The sequence below is a fragment of the Eschrichtius robustus genome, chromosome 1 (genome assembly GCF_028021215.1).
Source record: "Eschrichtius robustus isolate mEscRob2 chromosome 1, mEscRob2.pri, whole genome shotgun sequence".
Lineage (NCBI taxonomy): Eukaryota > Metazoa > Chordata > Mammalia > Artiodactyla > Eschrichtiidae > Eschrichtius > Eschrichtius robustus.
This window is the reverse complement of record NC_090824.1, coordinates 76498020-76522363: the sequence shown is the minus strand read 5'-3', so window position 1 is coordinate 76522363 and position 24344 is coordinate 76498020. Positions and strand designations below refer to the sequence as shown.

At 40.4% G+C, this 24344-nt stretch overlaps 1 protein-coding gene across 1 annotated transcript; it reads left to right on the top strand.

Annotated features, from left to right (window-relative positions):
• Positions 1 to 4531: 4531 nt before the first annotated feature.
• Positions 4532 to 17842, top strand: PARP2 (poly(ADP-ribose) polymerase 2). The gene is made up of 16 exons (XM_068548574.1): positions 4532 to 4639; positions 5602 to 5736; positions 6081 to 6151; positions 6752 to 6802; positions 12416 to 12512; positions 12939 to 13014; positions 13631 to 13733; positions 14351 to 14513; positions 14770 to 14908; positions 15712 to 15775; positions 15857 to 15991; positions 16249 to 16376; positions 16541 to 16640; positions 16983 to 17081; positions 17328 to 17452; positions 17573 to 17842. The coding sequence occupies exons 1-16, from the start codon at positions 4594 to 4596 to the stop codon at positions 17730 to 17732; spliced, it is 1692 nt and encodes a 563-aa protein (XP_068404675.1). The 5' UTR covers positions 4532 to 4593; the 3' UTR covers positions 17733 to 17842.
• Positions 17843 to 24344: the final 6502 nt, after the last annotated feature.

Here is a 24344-nt window from a genome sequence, read left to right as displayed (position 1 = left end):
TCTACCTGTAAGGATAACACATACATTATATTCAGACTAATGTATGTCACTCAAAGTCACTAGGCAAACTTTTTATGAGAAAAATAATATCCACAATAAATTCATTGCCTACTTCTAGAAGGTATGTCACATGGACTAGTGTTTGGACTTTGTATACTTTGATCTTCAAAAGCTAAGCCTGGGACTTCCCTGGTGGCGCAGTGGTTAAGAACCCGCCTGCCAATGCAAGTGATATGGGTTCGAGCTCTGGTCCGGGAAGGTCCCGCATGCCGCGGAGCAAGTAAGCCCGCGCGCCACAACTACTGAGCCTGTGCTCTAGAGCCTGCAAGCCACAACTACTGAGCCTGCGTGCCACAACTACTGAAGCCCGCACGCCTAGAGCCCGTGCCGCCACAAGAGAAGCCACCGCAATGAGAAGCCCGCGCGCCGCAACGAAGAGTAGCCCTTGCTCACCACAACTACAGAAAGACCATGCACAGCAACGAAGATCCAACACAGTCAAAAATTAATTAATTAATTTTTTTTTTTTTAAAAAGCTAAGTTCAATGGCTCACCCAAGATCACTGGAGGAGTAAATTGTGGTGCTGGAATTTGATTTAGGCTTGCACTACGCTAAGGCCCCTCATCTTTTTCAGTATATCCTAAGCTTTTTAGGGCACAGTGCCGACATTAAAATTGGGAGCTCCTTTTAGAGCTCATTAAAATCATCTGACTTCAGAGTTTACAGCCTAGTCCCACTAAGAAAGCCAAACTGCTCTGAGCAAAGACCAGGGCAAAGACAACATCCACTGCAGCTCCCACAAACCCAGTAAGAACCTGGACCCTGCAGATACAGGAGAATTAAAACTGACTAGTCTGAACTCCTCCTCCCAAGATCTACCCTCTCACTAAGGAAGACAGAAGTCAAAACAGCATTGAGACAATAACAGTACATTTTCCTCCAAGCAAAATGAATCCAGGCATTTTGCAGAAACATTATGTACATGAAGCAGAATCTACTGTTCCTAGGTCACCCTGTCTCGGAGAAGGAAGGCAGATCCAGTCCAGCAGAGGCCCACGTGGAAACAAGCCAGGCAGATCATTTCACTTCCTTCCTCCAATCTCCACGCAGCCAAAATTAATCACCTTGTAGCTCACCCACACTCCAAGGCTGGCTTGAAATAAAGGCCTGCCACCAGGATACAATGGCTCAAATTGAAGAGAAATTCAAAACAATTAGGAAGCAAAATTAAGTGAACACTCACCTGCCCACCACCAAAAGGAAAGAGAGAAGGTGGAGAGACAGGAAGTAGCTTTGAGAAGTGGCCTCAGAGCCTGATTGGCTAATGATGATTCCCTCCTCCTTTACCTTAAAAGGTGCTGAAATGATGCAACCCCCCCCCCTTCACCTACTTGTCTCTTTAAGGACCAATGATGCTACTTGCACTGTTTTTAGATTAAACTTTTTAAATCAAGTTTCCTTTTAACATACTTCGCACAAGCAAACATGGGCTAATTCGAGCTATTTACACACATTCTTGTTTAGTTGGACCTACTGCAAAGAATTTTCATTCCTTTGGGATAATTTCGTATCCTTTGTGACCTTAACATGGTTAATTTATGCAAGGTGACAGGTTTCATTATAAACAGTCTAGATCTACTCAAGTTAGAACTTACCATCAGGGTAATATTCAAGTTAACAGGCTTAGCAGGAAAGATACTGGAAGAAGACATCCACCTGCAATCCAGGAGAAAGGATTTATAAGAAAGCCACACTGGGGCTTCCCTGCTGGCGCAGTGGTTGAGAATCCGCCTGCCAATGCAGAGGACACGGGTGAAGATCCTAAATGCCGGGGAGCAACAAAGCCCGTGCACCACTACTGAGCTCTGCACTCTAGAGCCCGCGAGCCACAACTACTGAAGCCCACGCGCCTAGAGCCCATGCCCCGCAACAAGAGAAAGCACCGCCCGCGCACCACAACGGAGGGTACCCCCCACTCGCCACAACTAGAGAAAAGCCCGCGCGCAGCAACGAAGACCCAACGCAGCCAATAATTAATTAATTAATTAATTTTAAGGAAGAAAGAAACCCACACTGCCGACACCTTTATCTTGGACTTACAGCCTTCAGAATTTTGAGAAAATAAATTTTTGCTGCTTGAGCAACCCAGTCTGTACTTCTTAGTTATGGCAGCCCTAGCAAACCAATACACCGTGTGACCTTGAATAAATTACTTACATTTTTCTAAAGTTCAATTTCCTCAACTGTAAAATGGAGATAGTAATAATACCTACCCTGTAGGGTTGTTGTGAGAATTAAATAATATATGTAAAGCTCATAGCATAGTAAGCACTAAATAAATTCTAGCTATTATCATTATAAAGATTAAATGAGGTTATGCATGTAGAGAGCACTTAGCTCAATGTCTAGTACACAAAGAAAGCTCTACTCAGTATTAACTATTTTTAATAAACTTTGATTTTTATTGTCTTCCTATTTCCAAATTAATGCCTTTTAGACCAGTCTAGCTTGTTTGTGCCATAATTAAGTCAGATGCAACAGGCTTTGACATATCTTGGAAACAGATTAACCAATCCCATCCAATCCAACAAACATTTGTTGAACACTTACATTTTGTTAGATTTATTCCTAAGTACTTGATATGCTTTTATGTTATTATAAGTGGTATCTTTCCTAAAAATTCTGTTTCTCCTTGTTTGAAGCTCTTTCATAAAGATAAAATTTACTCTTACATGTTACTTTCTAGCAGCCTTGCTAAGCTTCCTTATTGAGTTAAAAAATGTATCCCCCAGTTTCTTCTGGATTTTTTATCCATAATCAAACCACATGCAAATAATGAGAAAAATTTATTTTCTTCTTTCTAAACTTTACATGTTTTGGTGACCAAAATTTCTCAATTTTAATATAATCAAATTTATCAATATTTTCTCATACTCAACGACGTTTGTGTCTTTAGAAGCCTGTCCCTTCCCTCAAGGTCTAAAAGATATTTATGTGTATTTTCTTTAAATTTTACTGAGGTATAGCTGATTTACAATGTTGTGTTAATTTCTGCTGTACAGCAAAGTGACTCAGTTATAGATACATATTTTTTCATGTTCTTTTCCATTATGGTTTATCACAGCATATTGAATATAATGTTCCCTGTGCTATATACCATAGGACTTTGTTGTTTATCCGTCCTATATGTATTAGTTTGCATCTGCTAATGGCAAACTCCCAATCCTTCCCTCCCCCACCTCTCTTCCCCTTGGCAACCACAAGTCTGTTCTCTATGTCTTTTACGTGTATTTTCTACCTAAGAGTTTTCAAGTTTTATTTTTGAATGTCAGTCCTTAATCCATCTGTAGTTCACACACACACACACACACACACACACATCCGTATTAGAACAAATCACAATTCTAGCCTTGACCTGGAAAGCCTGGCTTGCTGTGGGCCCTGGCTGCCTCTCCAGCTCATCTCACACCACACTTCCCGCTTTCATTGCTCCAGCCACTCCGTGTCTCTCCTCTTTACTTACTGATTCTTCTGATACAGCTCAACTCCTGTCATTTCCCTAGTGATGAGTTCCCCAGTTTGTTCTCCCATTAGAACTTCCCTTAGTACTGTATATTTCTTATAGCGCTTGTTGCTGCTGTACTTTTGCTTGTGTAATTGCTTGATTAATGTCTGTCCCCAACTAGACTCTAAGGTCCATGAAGACATGAACCATGTCTATTTTGGCTAAACTACCATATCCCCAGAACCCACCAAGGTGTCCAATAAATGTGCTGAAGTAATGAATAAATATCTATAATCTACATGAAAATCACCAATGCACTGGTTGTTCTTGTTAAAAATGCAGACTCCCAGTTTTTAATTCAGAGGGTCTGAGACAAGGCTTCAGGGCTATGCTCCCAGCAGGGTGGCGGTACCCAACTTTTCTAAGGTTCACTTGACCAGGTCTTCCGAGTTCATTAGCATTCTCTGTAGCTTCCACGCCCCTTGCATCCCTAAACGTCTGCTTACTCAGACCTTCCACAGCCTAAAAGAGGACGGGGGGGAGAGTAGTCTGAATTGGGTTATGAGGCCCCCATACGAGGTACCTCACCTCAGCCATTGAACTCACTTCGCTGGCCGTGAGTCTGTTCCAAGCTCCGGCTAGGGAGGCATCCGCCAGGCCCCTCCCAAAGGGCGGGGTCGATGGCATCTCCTGCCCAGTCTGCCCTCGCGCGGAGCCCCGTTCTCTGGGAACTCACCTCCCCGAAGCTCAGGGAGAGCCCTGTTAGGGCCGCTTTTGGCCCTAGTCTCAGACCTTCCCAAGGGACATGCGACGGAGTGACTACACGCACTCAGCTCGTGGCCCCATCGATGAGCTTCCCTCCGCCCTATACCGAAAGTTTAGTTCAAGCTGCATTTATAAAGCTCCCAAACCTAAAGACATTTGTCGGTTATGGTGACTTCCCGCAACACATTGCGACATGCAAATACTGCGGAGTGCACCTCCCCTGGCAACTCCTCGCTGGGACGCACGCGCGCTGCGTGCTCCCGCCTTTTGACTGCGCCGGCGATACCTGGGAGAGGGTTGATGACGTCAGCGTTCTGGCTCCATGGCAGCTCGGCGGCGGCGGGGGACAGGCGGCGGCCGGGCGCGAGGTTAGGAGTGCATTGTGGGGGGCAGAAGGCTGGAGGGCGGGAAGTCGGAAAAGGAACGGTGCCCTCTGCTATAGCCCTTCCTACTTCCATCGCCGCCTGAACCAGCCCTTGTCTTGGTACCGAACTTTGAAATTTTCTGTTCTCAGAGCTTTTGGGATTACAGAACTGTGTATGACAGCTTGTTGACCTGTAACAACTAACTTAGTGACGGCACTATCTTAAATACCTAATGTCATCCAGTTAAAAAAAATTAATTGTAAGGTGCATCATTGTTTTATGTACCACTAAGCAAGGAGAAACGCTTCCAATTAAAACATGATTCACTACTTATAAGTCATCCATGGTAAAATGCATCCCAGTTTCAGAGATAATAAAATGCAACTCTTAGAACTGACTTATGATGAGATATCATACTCTGTGTATTGTGTTCTTACGTGCATAGGTCCATCCCACAAATTCGGTACTGTGTTGTCTTCCTCTGGATTTATCAGTTGGGGCAACCGACGTACAAAGAGATGAAATAACTTCTACACGATTCCACAGCTGGAAGAGACAGGGCTGGGCTCTAAGTTAGGCACAGACTCCAGAGCACTCTAGTAACCATTATCTCATAGAACCTTAGGTAGTTTGAGGATAGATATTTGGGTGGTATTGGGGCACAAGTAAACAGAAGAGATAAGCAGGCTATGAGACTCATGCCTCAGGCCATGAGCTCACAAGGACCTCAAGGCTCCATTTTGCTTTGTTTAGTTTTATGTGGCTAGAATAGCAATTCAGGAACTCACACTGTTTTCAAGAACAGTGGTGTGGCAGTTATTATTCCTTTGTAAATTTACAAAACCATCTCAATCTATTTCTTTAAAAAGATGTTTTTTCAAAGTAGCATCATATTCAGTGTGTACTCATTCTTTCTTTTGCTTCTTTGCCCATGCTTCTTGCCCATTCTGTATCACTGAATGAAGCTGAAAGAGTTAATAATGGCAAAACAGCTACAGAAAACCCTCCACCTGCGAAGAAAATTCGAAAATGCCAGAAGATGAAAAAGGAGCCTGTGGCTGGAGGAAAGGCTGATAATGACAGGACGGAAGACAAGCAAGGTCAGCTCCCCGACATACATAGTAGGCCAGGGAGCACCTGGGCCAGCAAGGGCGTCTCTGGGAGGGGTGAGGGTCGGCGGGGGTGGGGGGGGTAATCTTGTTTTTTCAACTCTTATTTCTTCCTTTCTTGAAGGTATAATTAACTTTCTATCTTTTGGGCATACCACAGGACTAACCTACTTTCTCAAAATCTTCAGTTTCCTGTATTTGAGATGAATTGAGACCTGGACAGATCAGGAGTGCTTGGGAAGGGCAAAGTTAATTATGACAGGTTTCTGTCTAACCATGACAGATATTTTTGATTCCCATACAAGTAGATGTGGTACATATCTGTCTTTCCTCAGAGTCTGTGAAGACCTTGCTGTTAAAGGGCAAAGCTCCAGTGGACCCAGAGTGCACAGCCAAGGTGGGGAAGGTGAGAGACTCCCATTGATTTCTCAGGGAGCAGTTGTTCGTTTGTTATTGGGATTCCTGTCTGGAACATTGCTAGTATCCATTTTAGGAATGCTCTCCAAAATATTACTAGTGATTAACTCTCTCCAAGGCTGAGTGATGGCAGGGGTGGGGTTTGGGGGTAATCATCAGGGTGTTTTTTAGCATGGTTAACTTATGGAGTCGTCATCAGCTTTCCACACCTCATTCTCTTTCTCAGTTAGAAAATTGTATCATTATCAATGTTCTAATGAGAAACTGCCCTGGTATGTATGGCATGAGTTACTGATGAAGGGGAAAATGATTTGAAGAATACAGAAGAAAGGCTTCCTCTGGAACAGGTTTCCTTTAACTGAGTTAGACTGATTTGTATTTCTGTAATTACAAAAAGGCAACATGTTTTCATCATAGGAATGACAGTTTATGTGTAGAAGAACGTACTTTTGCATTTCTTTCCCTGGAAGATGCATGTTGGTAGAGTGGGAGAATACTATCTCGAGGCATAAGAAAATTTAGAGCCTCGCTTAGGATCTCATCAGGGCTGTGACTGTACAAATGGTCAATTTTTTTCTTTTCTCTCTAGGCCCATGTATACTGTGAAGGAAATGATGTCTATGATGTCATGCTAAATCAGGTAAGGGAAGAAACTATTTTATTTATGAGAATTTCTTCTTGATAATTATTGTTGACAGTGTCCCAGTGCCCAAATCTTTAATTCTGAAATCCCTTATATGAGCCCCTAGGGGTTCATACTCCCAAGTACTCAGCCCTAGTGCACTCTACCTGATAGTGGAGTCCTCTATGAAAAGCAGATCTTTTAGCAGATTTTATGTCTTTTATTGAACCTATGAACCCTCTGTTCATATCATTTTGCACATTTTCTGATAGGTTGTTGGTCTTTTTTCTTATGGGCTTTGAGGAACTTTATATAATGTGGAGGATAGTCCTTTGTCTATAATATAAATTGCTTATATATTTTCCAAATTTGTCATTTGCCTTTTGATTTTCCTTATGGTATACTTTTTGCCCTTACTGAAGTTTTACATTTTTATGTAGTTAAATTTATTTATTTCTTTTTTTAAATTTACTTTTTATTGAGGTAACATTGGTTTATAACATTATATAAGTTTCACATGTACAACATTAGATTTCTACTTCTGTGTGCACTACAGGGGGCTCACCACCGAAAATTTAGTTCCCATCTGTCACCATACAGTTCTCTATGCTCATCAGAGACATGGGCCTCTAATTTTCTTTTTTGTGTTGTCCTTGTCTGGTTTTGGTATCAGGGTAATGTTTTGCTTTGGGGGAGGTTTTTTAATTACTATTTCAATCTCTTTACTAGAGTTTGGTCTATTCACATTTTCTATTTCTTTATGATTTAGTCTTGGAAGGTTGTATGATTCTAAGATTTGTCCATTTCTTCTAGGTTGTCCAGTTGTTGGCATATAGCTAGTCATAATATTCTTTTAATAATTAATTAATTAATTTATTTATTTATTTTTTATTATTTTTGGCTGTGTTGGGTCTTCGTTTCTGTGCGAGGGCTTTCTCCAGTTGCGTCAAGCGGGGGCCACTCTTCATCGCGGTGCGCGGGCCTCTCACCGTCGTGGCCTCTCTTGTTGCGGAGCACAGGCTCCAGGCGCGCAGGCTCAGTAGTTGTGGCTCACGGGCCCAGTTGCTCCGTGGCATGTGGGATCTTCCCAGACCAGGGCTCGAACCCGTGTCCCCTGCATTGGCAGGCAGATTCTCAACCACTGTGCCACCAGGGAAGCCCCAATAATATTCTTTTATAATCCTTTGTATTTCTGTGGTACTCATTGTTATTTCCCCTCTTTCGTTTCTGATTTTATTTATCAGAGCCTTATCTCTTTTTTTTCTGAGTCTAGCTAAAAGTTTGTCAATTTTGTTTATCTTTTCAAAGAACCAGCTGTTAGTTTCATTGATCTTTACTATTGTCTTTTTTAGTCTCTATTTCATTTATTCCTACTCTGATCTTTATTATTTCCTTCCTTCTGCTGACTTTGGGCTTCATTTGCTCTTTTTCTGGTTCCCTTAGGTGTGAGGTTAGATTGTTTATTCAGGATTTTTCTTGTTTCTTGAGGTAGGCCTGTATTGCTTTAAATTTCCCTTTTAATACCACTTTTGCTGCATCCCATAGATTTTGGTATGTCTTATTTTCATTTCATCTTTAGTATTTTTAATTTCTCCTTTGATTTCTTTGTTGACCCAATAGTTGTTCAGTAGCATGTTGTTTAGTAGCATGTTGTTCAGTCTCCACATATTTGTGATTTTTCCAGCTTTCTTCTTGTAGTTGATTTCTACATTGTTGTAGTAGTTTCATGCCATGTGATCAGAAAAGATTTTTGATACGATTTCAGTCTTCTTATATTTATTGAGACCTGTTTTGTACCTCAACATATCAATATGATCTATTTTTGAGAAAGTTCCTTGCGCACTTGAGAAGAATGTGTATTCTGCTGCACTTAGATGCAATGTTCTGTACAAATCTATCTGATCTAATGTTTCATTCAAGGCTGCTGTTCCCTTGTTAACTTTCTATCTGGATGATCTATCCATTGATGTAATTTGGGTGTTAAAAGTCCCCAACTATTATTATGTTGCTGTCAATTTCTTCCTTTAGGTCTGTTAATAATTGCTTTATATATTTTGGTGCTCCTGAATTAGGTGTACATATATTGAAAAACTTGTCTTCTTAATGAATTGTCCCCTTTATCATTATGTAATGTCCATCTTTGTCTCTTGTTAACTTTTTTTCTTGAAGTCTATTTTGCCTGATATGAGTATTAATTATACCCGCTTTCTTTTGGCTGCCATTTGCTTGGAGTATCATCTTCCATCCCTTCACTTTGAGCCTGTTTGTCTCTAGAGCTGAGCTGAGTCTCCTGGGGGCAGCATATAGGTGGATCTTATTTTTTAATCCATCCAGCCACTGTGTCTTTTGTGGGGTTTTTTTGTGTGTTTTTAAATTTATTTATTTTATTTTTTGGCTGCATTGGGTCTTCGTTGCTGCGTGCGGGCTTTCTCTAGTTGTGGCGAGTGGGGGCTACTCTTCGTTGCGGTGCGCGGGCTTCTCATTGTGGTGGCTTCTCTTGTGGAGCATGGGCTCTAGGCGTGTGGGCTTCAGTAGTTGTGGCATGTGGGCTCAGTAGTTGTGGCTCGCGGGCTTAGTTGCTCCACAGCATGTGGGATCTTCCCGGACCAGGGCTCGAACCTGTATCCCCTGCAGGACGAATTCTTAACCACTGTGCCACCAGGGAAGCCCCACTCTGTGTCTTCTGATTGGTGAATTCAATACATTTACATTTAGGATGATTATTGATAGACGAAGACTTAGTATTGCCATTTCATCTTTTGTTTTCTGGTTGTTCTATATCTCCATTGTTTCTTTTTCCTTGTGTTTCTGTTTGCCAGTTTGGTTTGGTGGTTTTCTATGATGTTTTTCTCAGTTTCCTTTTTTTTAATGTTTAGTGCCTCTGCTCTAGATTTATGTTCTGTGGTTATCATGAGGTTTGTATAAACGTCTCTTAGATAAAATAGTCCTTTTTCTGCTGATAGCATCTTCATTTGACTATATGGCTTCCATCCTCTTCCTCTTCCCCTTTTATGTATTTGTTGTCTCAAATTATCCCTTTTTATGTTGTAAGTTTGTTACCAAATCGAAGTAGCTATAGTTGTTTTTTCTGCTTTTTTTCCCTTTAACCTTTATGCTGTTTAAACCTATTCTGATAGAGTTGCAATTTTCTGATTCTGTTTATCACCTTACTCAAAGTTTTGTGTACCTTTGCCTTTTTCTATCAAGTAGAAGAGCCCCTTTCAACATTTCTTGTAAAGTAGGTGTAGTGGTGATGAACTCTCTCAACTTTTGTTTGTTTGGGAAAGCCTTTTTTCTCCTTCATATCTGAATGATAACTTTGCTAGGTAGAGTATTCTTGGCTAACAGTTTTTATCTTTCAGTATCTTGAGAATGTCATTCCACTCCTCTAGAGTTTCTTCTGAAAAATCTGCTGATAGCCTAATGGGCATTCCTTTATAGGTGATCATACTTTTTTCACTGGCTGCCTTTAAAACTCTTCTTTTATCATTGACTTTTGACAGTCTTAATGTGTCCTGGAGAAAATCTTTTTCTGTTGAGGGAATTAGATGCTCTCTTAGCTTCATGGAGTGGTCTATCAATTTTCTTCCCCAGGTTTGGGAAGTTCTCAGCTATTATTTCTTTCTGCTTGGTTCTTTTATAGTTTTAATCTCTTCAGAAAAGTGTTCCTTCTGTTCATTAATTTTATTCCTGAGCTCATTGAACTGCCTTTCTGAGTTTTCTTTTAGCTCATTGAGCTTCTTCATGACAGCTATTTTGTATTCTCTATCAGTTAGATCACAATATTCCGTGACTGTAAGTTTGGTTTCTGGAAAATTGTCATTTTATTTTCATGATACACTGTAACTGTGGTTCTTCACGGTGTTTGATGAGTTGCTTCTCTGCCAGTATGTCTGAAGTAGCAAACACCGCTCTTCTTTAGGTAAAGCTTTTTTTAAAATCTTGATTCTGAGGATTCAACAGGTTAGAAATTAGAGGCCTTTCTTTTGTTTTCCAGTAGGTGGCGCTGTAACACAAGTTTTTGGTTTCTCTTATCGGACCTGTCTCTAGTTATATTTGAGAGCACTTTCCACCCTCCACCACCTCTGTCAGGGGTCACCCGGTGCCCTCCTTATCACTGTTGTGCCTCTAAGGTCACTGGTGCTTTGCTGCTGCTGCTGTCACTGGCGTCACCACCTGGGGCACCAGGATGGCAGGAGCCTCCGTTCATCTGGGATCTCCTAAGTCACAGGAAAAGGCGCAGGGAGCCGGGTCGCCAGTGCCTCTGCGTTGTCTGGTATTGTTGTGTTCAGCCGGGAGCTGCCACTGAGGGTGAAGGTGCCGGGGCCAGAGTCATGGGCCCTCCATGGCTCCCCTGTCACTGCTGCCCAGTTACCTGTGGCTGCCGGCACCACTGCAGCCGGGACGCCAGAGTCCTGTGCACCGCCTCACCTGCTGCCGCCAGGTTCTCTGGGGGCGCGGAATCGCAGGCACCGCCTCCACTGCTGCCCCGGTTCCACCTCCTTTATGTGTCCCAGTCCACCCACCTTTAGATGTACAGATGTGTGGAATTCTCTGGCATCCTGGAGTGTAAGACAGAGGCACCTTTGCTGAGTTGTGGATTTTTTTACTGGTTGTAGATTGAAGGGGAGAGATGAAGGGAGCATCTTTTCTCCACCATGATGCTGATATCCAATTTTTTTCTTTTTAATCTTTTTTCTCTCTGTTTATTTTTGTTGTTTTGGATAGATACTACACATGCCTGGTTATTGTATTTCCTGAATATGTCTTCATATTTGAATTGATTGATCTATCGTATATACTTTTAACAGCTACCTGGTATTCTTTTATTACCACTTTTTTCAGTTAAAATATCATGAGCAGATAGAAAAGATCCTAAGGCCCCTTTTTGTTCTACCATCTGCGACTTTATAATGTGAGCAGACAGGAGGTAGGAACAGGAAACACACTTAACAAAGAAGACTGCCGTGATGACAAGGGCTTGGCCTTACAGCACAAGCTGCTGTTCCTTATCGTGGACTGCTCACTCTCTTCACTCAGAGCAAGTTACTCACAGGACACTGCTTTTTAGATACTAGTCACATTTTCTCTGAATGTCTCCAGCTCAGGTCACATTAGGTACGGGACACATGTGGCAGTGGTTTCTGCCTATCCTCCCTTCCCTCCTAACGTCCTGCTCTCAGCTCATTGTCAGATTGCTGCAGCTGACAAACCAGAGCTGTAAGTGGAACTGTTGAAGAATAAGCTGTCTAAACAAACAAGCATAATAGTTACAGATCTTTGGGGCATCAAAATTGTTTTCATTTGGAAAATAATTATTGGGAATGGATTGGGAGCTGGAAAATACATATGGCCTCGGAAACATCTATGGAGGGAAGTGATGATATTTGAGGTTGGTTAGAGGTTTTAGGAAGCTTCCAGCCTTTAATTCCTAGGAACTCAAAGTTTAATATAGAAACCCTTTTCCTCCTTTCTTATATCCTTACTCTTACATGAACCTGATTTTCTTGTCCCTTGCTGTCCTCTCCTCATGGCAATTACTGGTACCTGTGACCAAGGAAGAGTCATTGGTTTATGTGGCTTCCCTTTGTAAACTTCTGTCCTTTTATGTTCATATTTCTATCATCGTAGACCAATCTCCAGTTCAACAACAACAAGTATTATCTGATCCAGCTGTTAGAAGATGATGCCCAGAGGAACTTCAGTGTTTGGATGAGATGGGGCCGAGGTAATGACTTTTATTGTGGATTTGATGAATTATTATTCAGAAAGCCAGAAGCAACTAAGTGAGTAGCCAAAGGATCCTCTGGGTTTAAATTGGTGAAGTGGAGTTTCTATAACCTGTCAGAGGCTTAGGAATCAAACTGTGCTGCTTGAAATTGGGGTGTGGCCAGCATCCTCATTTGCAAGTTCCCATCGGAAAAACTACTAGCAGCCTGTTGAGGCTGAGAACTCTCCTGCAATTGGGCTGCTAGTGCTGTTCAGAGGCAACAGGATCGGTTCCCTAAGCCCTTTCACCTTTTCCTTCTTCCCTTCCTGCCCATTTGTCAGATGCTAAGCGGAGAGACCTTAGAGAGCTGGCTTGTTGCTCTCAGAGAACTGTTCTTGGGTTGTGGGGCAGAGAACCATCTTACATGTGGCATTTACTTTGCAGTTGGGAAAATGGGGCAGCACAGCTTGGTGGCTTGTTCTGGGGACCTCAGCAAGGCCAAGGAAATCTTTCAAAAGAAGTGAGTGCTAAGAAATGAGTACAAAAAATATCCTTCTTCTTCTTGGATATCTCTTCTTTAAGAATTTTATAGTAAGTGTGATTTGGCCTAAATGATAATGTCTTTCCACTGTGACACTGTATGATTGGAACACCAAATTGCATCCTTAGTTAGTGATTAAATCACCTGGAACTGTAAAATTGACTAAAAACAGAAGAAGCTAATATATTCAGCATATGACCAACAATTTAGGAAATTTGGGAAAAATGAGATGAGACTATTCAGCTACAGTTTGAAAAATTATTTTACTATGATATGAAAAACTTTCTGGAGTCTCTGGAGATGTTTCTTTCAGAGAAAAGGATTGGATAGGGATTTTTTGTCTTAAGTCTCAATGACTTTTGTGATGTTTGGGGCCTTTGGGAAGCTCAAGGGTCCTTTTTTCCCATTTTTTTTGTTCCCTTTGTCTCTAGAGCTTTTCTGTCCATTCAGGGTCCTAATTCAGAATCCAGATTTATGGAAAATTGATGTCACAGGAAATAAAAAGTTTGGAGATGTTCTTAGGAAATAATTGTAAGCCCATCCCTAGTAGTAGACCCTTGTTTGTAAGATTTTCTCACCACCTTGAACTTTACAGATTCCTTGACAAAACAAAAAATAATTGGGAGGATCGTGAGAAGTTTGAGAAGGTGCCTGGAAAATATGATATGCTACAAATGGACTATACCACCAATACTCAGGTAAACCCTGACTATACGTTTAGGGAAGAACTGTTTCCTCTTAAGCAGGGTGAAGTCTAGCAGAGTGACTTAGATGAGGTCCTAGTCTCTGTTATTTACTAAGGTTCTTATAAAATCTTAGGTCCTGTTTCCAGAAGTTTAATATTATGAATCAAGAGAGGAGTAATAAATAGTCAAACTGATAAAACTACATTTAAAGTTGCCTTCACTTCTAGTTATATACCACAGTTTAAAAAAGAAAAAAAAAATTAATTTTGAATGCTGAGTTATAACCAGGATGCTAAAAGGATCTGTCCTGAAAACCGTCACATATCTGAAAAATGGAAAACCAGTCTTTTTAAGGTGAGAAGATTTGAGATACAATAGCTTCTTTACATACTTAATGACATCGTATTTGGAGGGCCTTTTAGACTTACTCTGAGTGTTTAACTATGGGAAGCAGAAGTAGGACTAGAAGGTGAAAGTCACACTGAGTTCTCTAACTAGGTTAATAATGGAGTGGGCCTGTGTTCAAGCAGAGGCTGATGTTGACCTGCCAGGAATATTGTAGAGCCAGTCCTTGCAGGGAGCGTAAAATAGATCCTTTCAGATTTTATGACTTTTTTTTTTTGCTGTAGAGTGAAGAGGAAACAAATAAAGGTGAATCTCTCAAATCCCCCTTGAAACCAGAGTCACAGCTAGATCTTCGTGTACAGGAGCTGATAAAGTTGATCTGTAATGTCCAGGCCATGGAAGAGATGATGGTAGAAATGAAATATGATACCAAGAAAGCCCCACTTGGTAGGACTTCAGATTCTGTCCTACATTCTCACTTCATATTTTAGTTCCTTTACCAGGATATTTTATCACCATCATGATTTAAAGCTTGCTGATATTACTGAATAAAGAAACAGAGATTTGGGGTGAGAGGTTGTGTGAGGGGAGGAAGAACAATTTTGAAAGTTGAAAGGTGAGAGTCTTTGTTGGGCTGGGACACAAATATAGTTTACAGGCTGGGACCCTAGTTGTGGAGTCTGATCTCTGGCTGGGTCTGCAGGGAAGCTGACAGTGGCACAAATCAAGGCAGGTTACCAATCTCTTAAGAAGATTGAGGATTGTATTCGGGCTGGCCAGCATGGACGAGCTCTCGTGGAAGCATGCAATGAATTCTACACCAGAATCCCACATGACTTTGGGTAAGGCCTGTGCTGTTACTTCACTTTGGTCTTCTGCCCAACCATATCCCCTACATCACTCAGCAGCAACTATAATCTTTTTAATTTTTCATTTCTAAGGAAATGATCATCTTGAATAGCTGTAGAGCCAAAATGATTTATAGATAGCCTATTTAATCAGCTTATGAGTATGGGATGTGATCTCCTGGCCTGGTTACAACCATATTCTCTGACAAAGTGGAAGTTACCAACTCAAGAGAGAGTGGGTCTAGCTATCCAACCAACATGTAAAACACCTTCAGGCATATCACCCTGTTTCCTATTCTTTAAGGTGACAATAACACACACCATTTCTGTGAACTCAAATGATGTTAGGTATATAAAATACATTTTATCTTTGTTGATTCTGCATTCTGGTGCTTACTTTTATTTTTATTCCTCTATTGCTTTATAGAAGCCTGTGACCTAGAAATAACCCCGAGTGGTCAATAGGTATATTTCTGCTTCTAGATAGGACTTCATCCAAACTATTCCTTATTGATGTCAATACATCTTATTTTTAAAAAGTTCCCATAAAAAGGAATTTTAACTCTAGTCCCAAATGTCAAAATCTATATAGTTTGTTCATTTTATCCTACTCAGAGTATATGCATAATATCTCTATATTTTTGGAATTTAAAATCTCTTACAGACCTCTATCAAATGGAAAACCCCAGTTTCTTATACCTATTTTCTAAAGGACCTATCTTTAGTCTGTTATTTTTAGTCATGTGCCTTTTGGCCACACATCAGAGAACTAATTATTGGTTATATCTCTGTCCTAGACTCCGTACCCCTCCATTAATCCGGACAGAGAAAGAACTGTCAGACAAAGTACAGCTACTAGAGGTGAGATATGTGTGGATTGGGAAGTATTACATCTCTTGTCCCAGGTTTCTCCCACACTGATTTTCTGTCTCATCTTGTCAGGCTTTGGGAGACATTGAAATTGCCATTAAACTGGTGAAGACAGAACTGCAAAGCCCAGAACACCCACTGGACCAACACTATAGAAAACTACATTGTGCTTTGCACCCTTTAGACCATGAGAGTTATGAGTTCAAAGTAAGAAAAATGATCATTTATTTTCATAACAAAATAAATGATCCACCCTTCCCCATCCTCCTGTTCTCTGACTACTTCTGGTTAAGAGAAAACTTTAGGGCAGAACTTCTTTTTACTAGGAATTGGGAAGGTAGGGCTCTTTCTAGCTGCCCTTGTGAGACCACTTAGGCCAATTTATACCAGAAGCCCTGAGGTTCTTCAGCTCACCGTGGTCTCTTATAGTCTGCATCAGCCATTTCTTTCATTCTTCTTCACAGGTGATTTCCCAGTACCTACAGTCTACGCATGCTTCCACACACAGTGACTATACCATGACCTTGCTGGATGTTTTTGAAGTAGAGAAGGAGGGTGAGAAAGAAGCCTTCAGAGAGGACCTTCATAACAGGTCTCCATTTAGCTTTGGGTTTGGGAAGACATTCCCTTGCCTGAAGTGCAGTTATGGAACTTATAGAGAAGGATAGCGGAGACAGCTGTTGGTGTTTTTTTATGCTTATGGCCTATGTTTGCAGGAGAGCAAGACAGAGTACAATAATATTGGCTTTTCCTTAGGATGCTGCTATGGCATGGTTCCAGGCTGAGTAACTGGGTGGGAATCCTGAGCCACGGGCTTCGAATCGCCCCACCTGAGGCTCCCATCACAGGTTACATGGTGAGTAGAAATTGAACCCTGGAGGTAGGTACAAGGAAAAAGAATACAATTTTCTCAGTCCTTTTCCCCCCCCATATTTTTTTTTCCTAGATTAGGATTAGGTGGTGACCTGGCATTGACTATGACCTTCCTTTCTTAAATTCCTAAGGATATCCCTCCTTTCTCCCCAGAAAGCAGAGATTCATTGATGCTTCTGCCATCTCTTGGAACAGAATTGTGAGGGGAAATGGAGAAGGGTCTATATTGTGTTTAAGATAATAGAACACAGGGTCAGTGGTATGAGCCTCCCTTCTAACACAATGGCTTTGGCAGTTGACCTTGTTTTTTATTTATATGTTTCAGTTTGGAAAAGGAATCTACTTTGCTGACATGTCTTCCAAGAGTGCCAATTACTGCTTTGCCACTCGCCTAAAGGATACTGGACTGCTGCTCCTGTCAGAGGTAAGGCAGGAACACATCCGTGATTTCTAGTTTATTATTAGTTCCTATTTTTCCAAAGAGAAAAGTTCAGCCACAGAACCAAGAGGTTCACCTGGGAGAACCTGAGAGGGAAGCCAAGTGCAATTTCCACTGCATTCGATTCTTCTGCTGGAGTAGGAGAAGAAAGTACTGATGGAGTTTTCTGTTTGGCTTTAGAGCCATTCATTTCAGTAGGATGTGGTCATTTAAAGATCCTTTTCTTTGCAGGTAGCTCTAGGTCAGTGTAATGAGCTACTAGGGGCCAATCCAGAGGCAGAAGGATTACTTCAGGGCAAACACAGCACCAAGGGGCTAGGCAAGATGGCTCCCAGTCCTACGTGCGCCATCACCTTGTAAGTACTCAGAGCCTGGAGGGTCAGAAAACTCCTTTTGGCCAGATAAGACTCTCTACTTTCTCTATACAAACTTCTGAACCAGAGGCAGATGTTGACACACATTCTTCCATTTGGCAGGAATGGGAGTACAGTGCCCTTAGGACCAGCAAGTGACACAGGAATTCTGAATCCAGAGGGTTATACCCTCAACTACAACGAATTTATTGTCTATAACCCCAACCAGGTCCATATGCGATACCTTCTAAAGGTTCGATTTAATTTCCTGCAGCTGTGGTGAATGTTGATATTAAACAAACCAGAGAAAATATGATCTTCAAGCAAGAAAACAGGCAACGTTGTACTTTAGATTTTCTCATATTTTCTGTAATAAAGACAGTACAAATCTTCCACTGGCTTCTTCGGGTTTTACTTCTGCAAGCACATATTTCTTCTGATGTTAGTGTATCTTTATTTCCAGGACAGAAAATATAGCTTCTCTGCGTATGCCACAGCTAGCTGCAGGTTATTCAGGATCCTGTTCTGTTCTTTCACAGCAGAATAGCCTCTGTGCATTGAGGGAGACTAATGGAGGTTAAGGTTTTTCCCCATTTAATACAGTTTTTCTGCAAACTGGAGTTTTTTGGGTGGTATTATAGGAAGGGCAGATGCAGCAAAGACTGAATTGTTTCCCATACAAATCTTCTCACTTGCCTTTTTCCCCTGTTTACCACCTGCAGACCAGGTCTCCCACCACTTAGCATCCTAGGTCTCAGCAGATGTCCAAAATTTTGGGAAGCACTTGGAGGACTGTCACTAAGCCTAAATATATCTCAGGGAGGAAGAGAGAGAAGGAGAATGATTTTGATGTACCCCACTCCATCTAAGAAGTACCAAAGTCTAAAACAGATCCAGAGTCTTCTTGACTATTTGTAAACACATGCAACACAGATAAACACACACATACAACATACTTCCTTAGTAACAATGAAGGTTATTTAAATGAAGACAATAGCTTGTAACTTTTTAGAGACCAGATTACCAATATCTATCAAAAATTTTAAATGTATACACCCTTTGACCTAAAAATTACAGATGTACATGTTTACATAGATGATGTCACTGCAGAATTGTTATATGCCAAGAAACCCATAAATAAGGAACTAGTTAAATATATTCTCTCATTGAAATACTATGCTGCTGTTAAAACTAGACTATACACTTCAAAAAAATGTAAGAGAAGGGAATACTTCCCAACTCATTCTATAAGGCCGTATAAAACTAAACCCAGATAAAGATATCACAAGAAAATTATAGACCAGTATCCTGTAAGAATGTAGATACAGGTGCAGTGGTTAATAATCTTCCTGCCAATGCAGGGGTCACAGGTTCAAGCCCTGGTCCAGGAAGATCCCACATGCCGCAGAGCAACTAAGCCCGTAAGCCACAACTACTGAGCCCGTGTGCCACAACTACTGAAGCCCACACGCCTAGAGCCCATGCTCTGCAACGAGAAGCCACTGCAATGAGAAGCCTGCGCACTACAACGAAGAGTAGCCCCTGCTCACCACAACTAGAGAAAGCCCACGTGCAGCAATGAAGGCCCAACACAGCCAAAAATAAATAAATACATTTATTAAAAAAAAAAAAAAAAAGAATGTAGATACAGGGACTTCTCTGGTGATCAAGTAGTCAAGAATCCACCTTCCAATGCAGGGGACATGGGTTTGATCCCTGCGTGAGGAACTAAGATCCCACATGCCGCAGGGCAACTAAACCTGCGTGCCATGACTAGAGAGCCTGCGTGCCGCAACTACTGAGCCCGTGCACTCTGGAGCTCGTGTGCCACAACTAGAGAAGCCCGCATGCTGCAACTAGAGAGAGAAGCCCACAATGAAGAGCCCACATGCTGCAATGAAGACCCAGCTCAGCCAAAAAAAAAAAAAAAAAGAATGTAGATACAAAAATAAAATACTATCAAGCCTAAACCAGCAAACCATAAAAAAGGATTATACAGCATGACCAAATGAGATTTACTGCAGAAATGCAAGTTTGGTTCAACATACGAAAATCAACCAAAATTGATGGTTGTGACTTTTGCCAAATGTAGGGCAAAAGTCACATGACCATCTCATTAGATGCAGAAAAAGCACTTGGCAAAATTCAACACCCTTTCACGATAAACATTCAACAAACTAAGAATGGAAAGGATCTTCTTCAACCTAATAAAGGATGTCTATGAAAAACCGCAAAAAGACTGAAAGTTTTTCCCCAAAGATCAGGAACAAGACCAGGATATCTGCTCTCACCACTTCCATTCAGCATTGTACTGGATTCTGGGCACAGTAATTAGATAAGGAATAGAGAGGAAAAGGCATCCATATTGAAAAGGAAGAGGAAATACTATATTGGCAGATTACATGATCTAATATACATATATTAGATTATATGATCTAATATATATATAGATTAGATTACATGATCTAATGTATATATATATATTAGATTACATGATCTAATATATATATAAAGCCCTAAACAATACATGCAAAAAGAAATTAGAGATAATAAGTTCAACAAGGTTGCGGGATACAAGATCAATACACAAAAATCAATTGTATTTCTATACACTAGCAATGAATAATCTGAAAAGGAAATTAAAATCCCTTTATAATAGCATCAAAAAAATAATTAGGAGCAGATTTAAATCACAAAACTTGTACACTGAAAATGACAATACATTATTGAAAGAAATGTAAGAAGACCCAAATAGGTGGAAATACACTCCGTGTTCATGGATTGGAAAATTTAATCCATGCCATCTAAGATTTAATCCATTGCCATCTAAGATGGCAATACTCCCCAAAGTGATCTACAGATTGAGCGCAATTCTGGTCAAAATTCCAACAGCCTTTTTGCACAAATGAACAAGACAAACCTAAAATTCATATGAGATTGCAAAGTGATCTTGAATAGCCAAAACAATCTTGAAAAAGAAAAGGTTGGAGGACTCACTTTCTGATTTCAAAACTTACTACAAAGCTGTAGTAATCAAGAAAGTGTGGTACTGGCATAAAGATTATATATAGATCAATAAAATTGGAGAGTTGTGAAATAAATACATGTATCTATGGTCAACTGATTTTCAACGAGGATGCCAGGGCTACTAAAAGGGGGAAAGAATAGCTTTTTCAATAAATGGTGCCAAGACAACTTGGATATCCACATGCAAAGTAATCAATTTGGAATACTACCTCACACTACATGCAAAAATTAACTCAAAGTGTGTCAAAGACTTAAATGTAAGAGCTAAAACTATAAAACTCTTAGAAAACACAGATGGAAATCTTGTGACCTTGGATTAGGCAATAGTTTCTGAGATATGACACCAACAGCACAATCAACCAAAGAAAGTAATAGTGTTCATCAAAATTTGAAACTTTTGTTAATCAAAGGACACTATCGGGACTTCCCTGGTGGTCCAATGGTAAAGAATCCACCTTCCAATGCAGGGGACACGGGTTCGAACCTTGGTCGGGGAACTAAGATCCCACATGGTGCAGGGCAACTAAGCCCGCGTGCCACAACTACTGAGCCCATGCTCCTCAACTAGAGAGCCCACATGCCGCAAACTACAGAGCCCACGCACTCTGGAACCAGTGTGCCACAACTAGAGAAAACCTGCACACCACAACTAGAGAGAAGCCCGCACGCTGAAACAAAGAGGCCACATGATGCAACAAAATATTCCGCATGCCGCAACAAAGACCCAATGCAGCCAAAAAAATAATTAATTATAAATAAATAAATAGATATACTAGGGGAAGAAGAAAAAAGGACACTATCAAGAAAGTGAAAAGACAACCTATAGAATGGGAGAAAATATTTGCAAATCATAACATGATAAGGATCTAGTATCCAGAATATATAAAGAACTCTTACAATTCAACAATAAAAAGATAAATAGGGGCTTTCCCTGATGGCACAGTGGTTAAGAATCCGCCTGCCAATGCAGGGGACACGGGTTCGAGCCCCGGTCCGGGAAAATCCCACATGCCGTGGAGCAACTAAGCCTGTGCGCCACAAGTACTGAGCCTGCGCTCTAGTGCCCACGAGCCACAACTACTGAGCCCATGCGCCACAACTACTGAAGCCTGCATGCCTAGAGCCCCTGCTCTGCAACAAGAGAAGCCACTGCAATGAGAAGCCCGCGCACCGCAACGAAGAGTAGCCCCCGCTCGCCGCAACTAGAGAAAGCCCACACGCAGCAACAAAGACCCAACGCAGCCAAAAAAATAAATAAAAAATAAATTTATAAAAAAAAAGATAAATAACCCAGTTAAAAACCAACCAAAGAATCTGAATAGAAATTTCTCCAAAGAAATACAAATGCCCAATAACAGGCACGTGAAAAGATGCTCAACATCATTAAATATTAAGGAAACAAATCAAAATCACAAGATACCACTTGACAAACACTAGCAGGGCTGCAATTAAAAAGACCAAGAATAACAAGTATTGGTGAAAATGAGGACAAATTAGAAAACTCACATGTTACTGGTGAGAATGTAAAATGGCTCAGCTTCTTTGGAGAATAGTTTGGCAGTTCCTCAAATAGTTAAAACATACAGTTACCATGTGATCTACTAATCCTGATCTTAGGTATGTAAAGAGAATTGAAAAGAAATGTTTACACAAAAACTTGTACGTGACTGATGATAGCAACATAATAATAGCCAAAAAGTGGAAACAACCAGAATTTCTATCAATTGATGAATGGATGAACACAATATGGTGTATCTATACAATGGAATATTATTGTATTATTTATTGTTATATTGTATTATTATTATTGTATTGTTTATTATTATAAAATGGAATAAAGTATTGATACATGCTACCAAATGAACCTTGAAAACATGCTAAGTGAAAGAAGCCACACAAAAGGCCACATATTGTATGATTCCATTTATATAAAATGTCTTGAATAGGCAAATCCATAGAGATGAAAAGTAGATTAGCAATTGCCAGTGGCTGGAGGAAGGGGTGAGAGGGGAGTGATTCGGTACAATGTTTCTTTTGGAGGTAATAAAAATGTTCTGGAATTAATGGTGATAGTTGCAGTGTTGGAATATACTAAAAACCACTGAATTACAGGGTGAAAAACAGGACTCCCCTAACACCACTAGTCCAGTGCTTAAGGCTCCGGGGAAGGGGGAACGAGTCTGATCCCTGGTCAGGGGGAACGAGTTTGATCCCTGGTCAGGGAACTAAGATCCCGCATACTGTGCAGTGTAGCCAGAAAAAAAAAAAAAAAGGTGAAAATGAATTATATCTCAATTAAAAATGCTATACTGAATTTTTGTGATATATATTTTTCCTTTATAAATAGTGGCCAAAAAAAGTTGCATTGAAATATACATACTATGAAGTTTAAGTAATAAAATGCAACAGGCTCCCAAACAGTAAAATAGATATTCATGAGTCCATACTGATATGTGAATGACTCAATATATAAATAAGTGGGGAAGAGGGGATAAACATTCCTTTTACAAGAATTTCAATTAATATAGAAGGGCTGAGGGAAATAGAAAATCATCATTAGAAAATCACAGTAATAATTGCTCAGGCAAGATTGATGGATGAATATTAAAAAGTCAGTGAAAACAGAATACTTGCATAGTCTAAAAAAACTTACCTCAAAATTTATTGATTTTGTGGTGATTACCACAAATTCTTTGATATATCTCCCTCTTAGAGGTTTAATCCCCTTCCCCTTGAGTGTGAGCTAGACTTAATGACTTGCTTCTAACAAACAATATGGAGAAGGTACAGTAAGAAAAACCTGGCAAACATCACCTCAACCTTACAAGTGATCAAGGTTAACACCACTAGTAGTAAGTCATGTTGATATCATTGCTTTTGATATGATGTAACAAGAAGGGCACATCATCTCTTGTATTCTTCCTTTAAATTCATAATTTCAGTCTGTTCATGAGAAGACAGCAGACAAAGCCAAACTGAGGGATATTCTACAAAACACCTGACCAGAAATCTCCAAGAATGTCAAGACTATGGAAAGTCTGAGAAAGTGTCACAGTTGAAGGATTAGACTAAGGAGCCATGATGCCTAAATGCAATGTGGTATTCTGGATTGGACCCTGGAACAAAATGAAGATATTAGTGGGAAAACTGAGGAAATCGAATCACTTATGTAGTTAATAATATTGTACCAATGTTAATTTTTTGGTTATGTAAGATGTTAACACTAGAGGAAGCTGGGTGAAGGGTATGTGGGAATATTCTGTGTAAATCTTAACTGATCTTTTTTAAAAAAGGACTAAGAGCCATTCTACTGGAAAAGCATCAACACAGGTTCTTTGAGGGTATAACTGTGTATCTGGTTCCTAGTTCTTCCAGATACATGGTAGGATGACACTTCCCTCCCCTTTGACAGTAGGCAGAGCCATGTGACTTGCTTTGCCCACGTATATAAAATATGAGTGGAAGTGATATGTTTTATTTCCAGGTAGATTTAGAGCCAACAAGTGGGGTTTTTTTTTTCTTTTTTAAAAATTCTGTCAGTTCCCCATATATATATATATATATTTTAACTGAAAAATTGAGTCCAGATTTCATCTGACTGATTAAATATATACCAATAACCAAGACATTTTTGAGAAAGAATAACAAGGTGATACTTGCACTAGTGGATAAGGAAAAGAACGGTCGAGCACTTCCTGAACATTTACCATGTAAGTGTCAACTACTGTTCTAAGTGTTTCACATGTTTTAACTCATTTAATCCTCACAACATCCCTAAAAAATAGGCAATATTATTCTGCCTATTTTACAGATGGGGAAAGGGAAGCAGTCTTGTTAAAACAAATTTCTGACCTGTCATGGAACAATA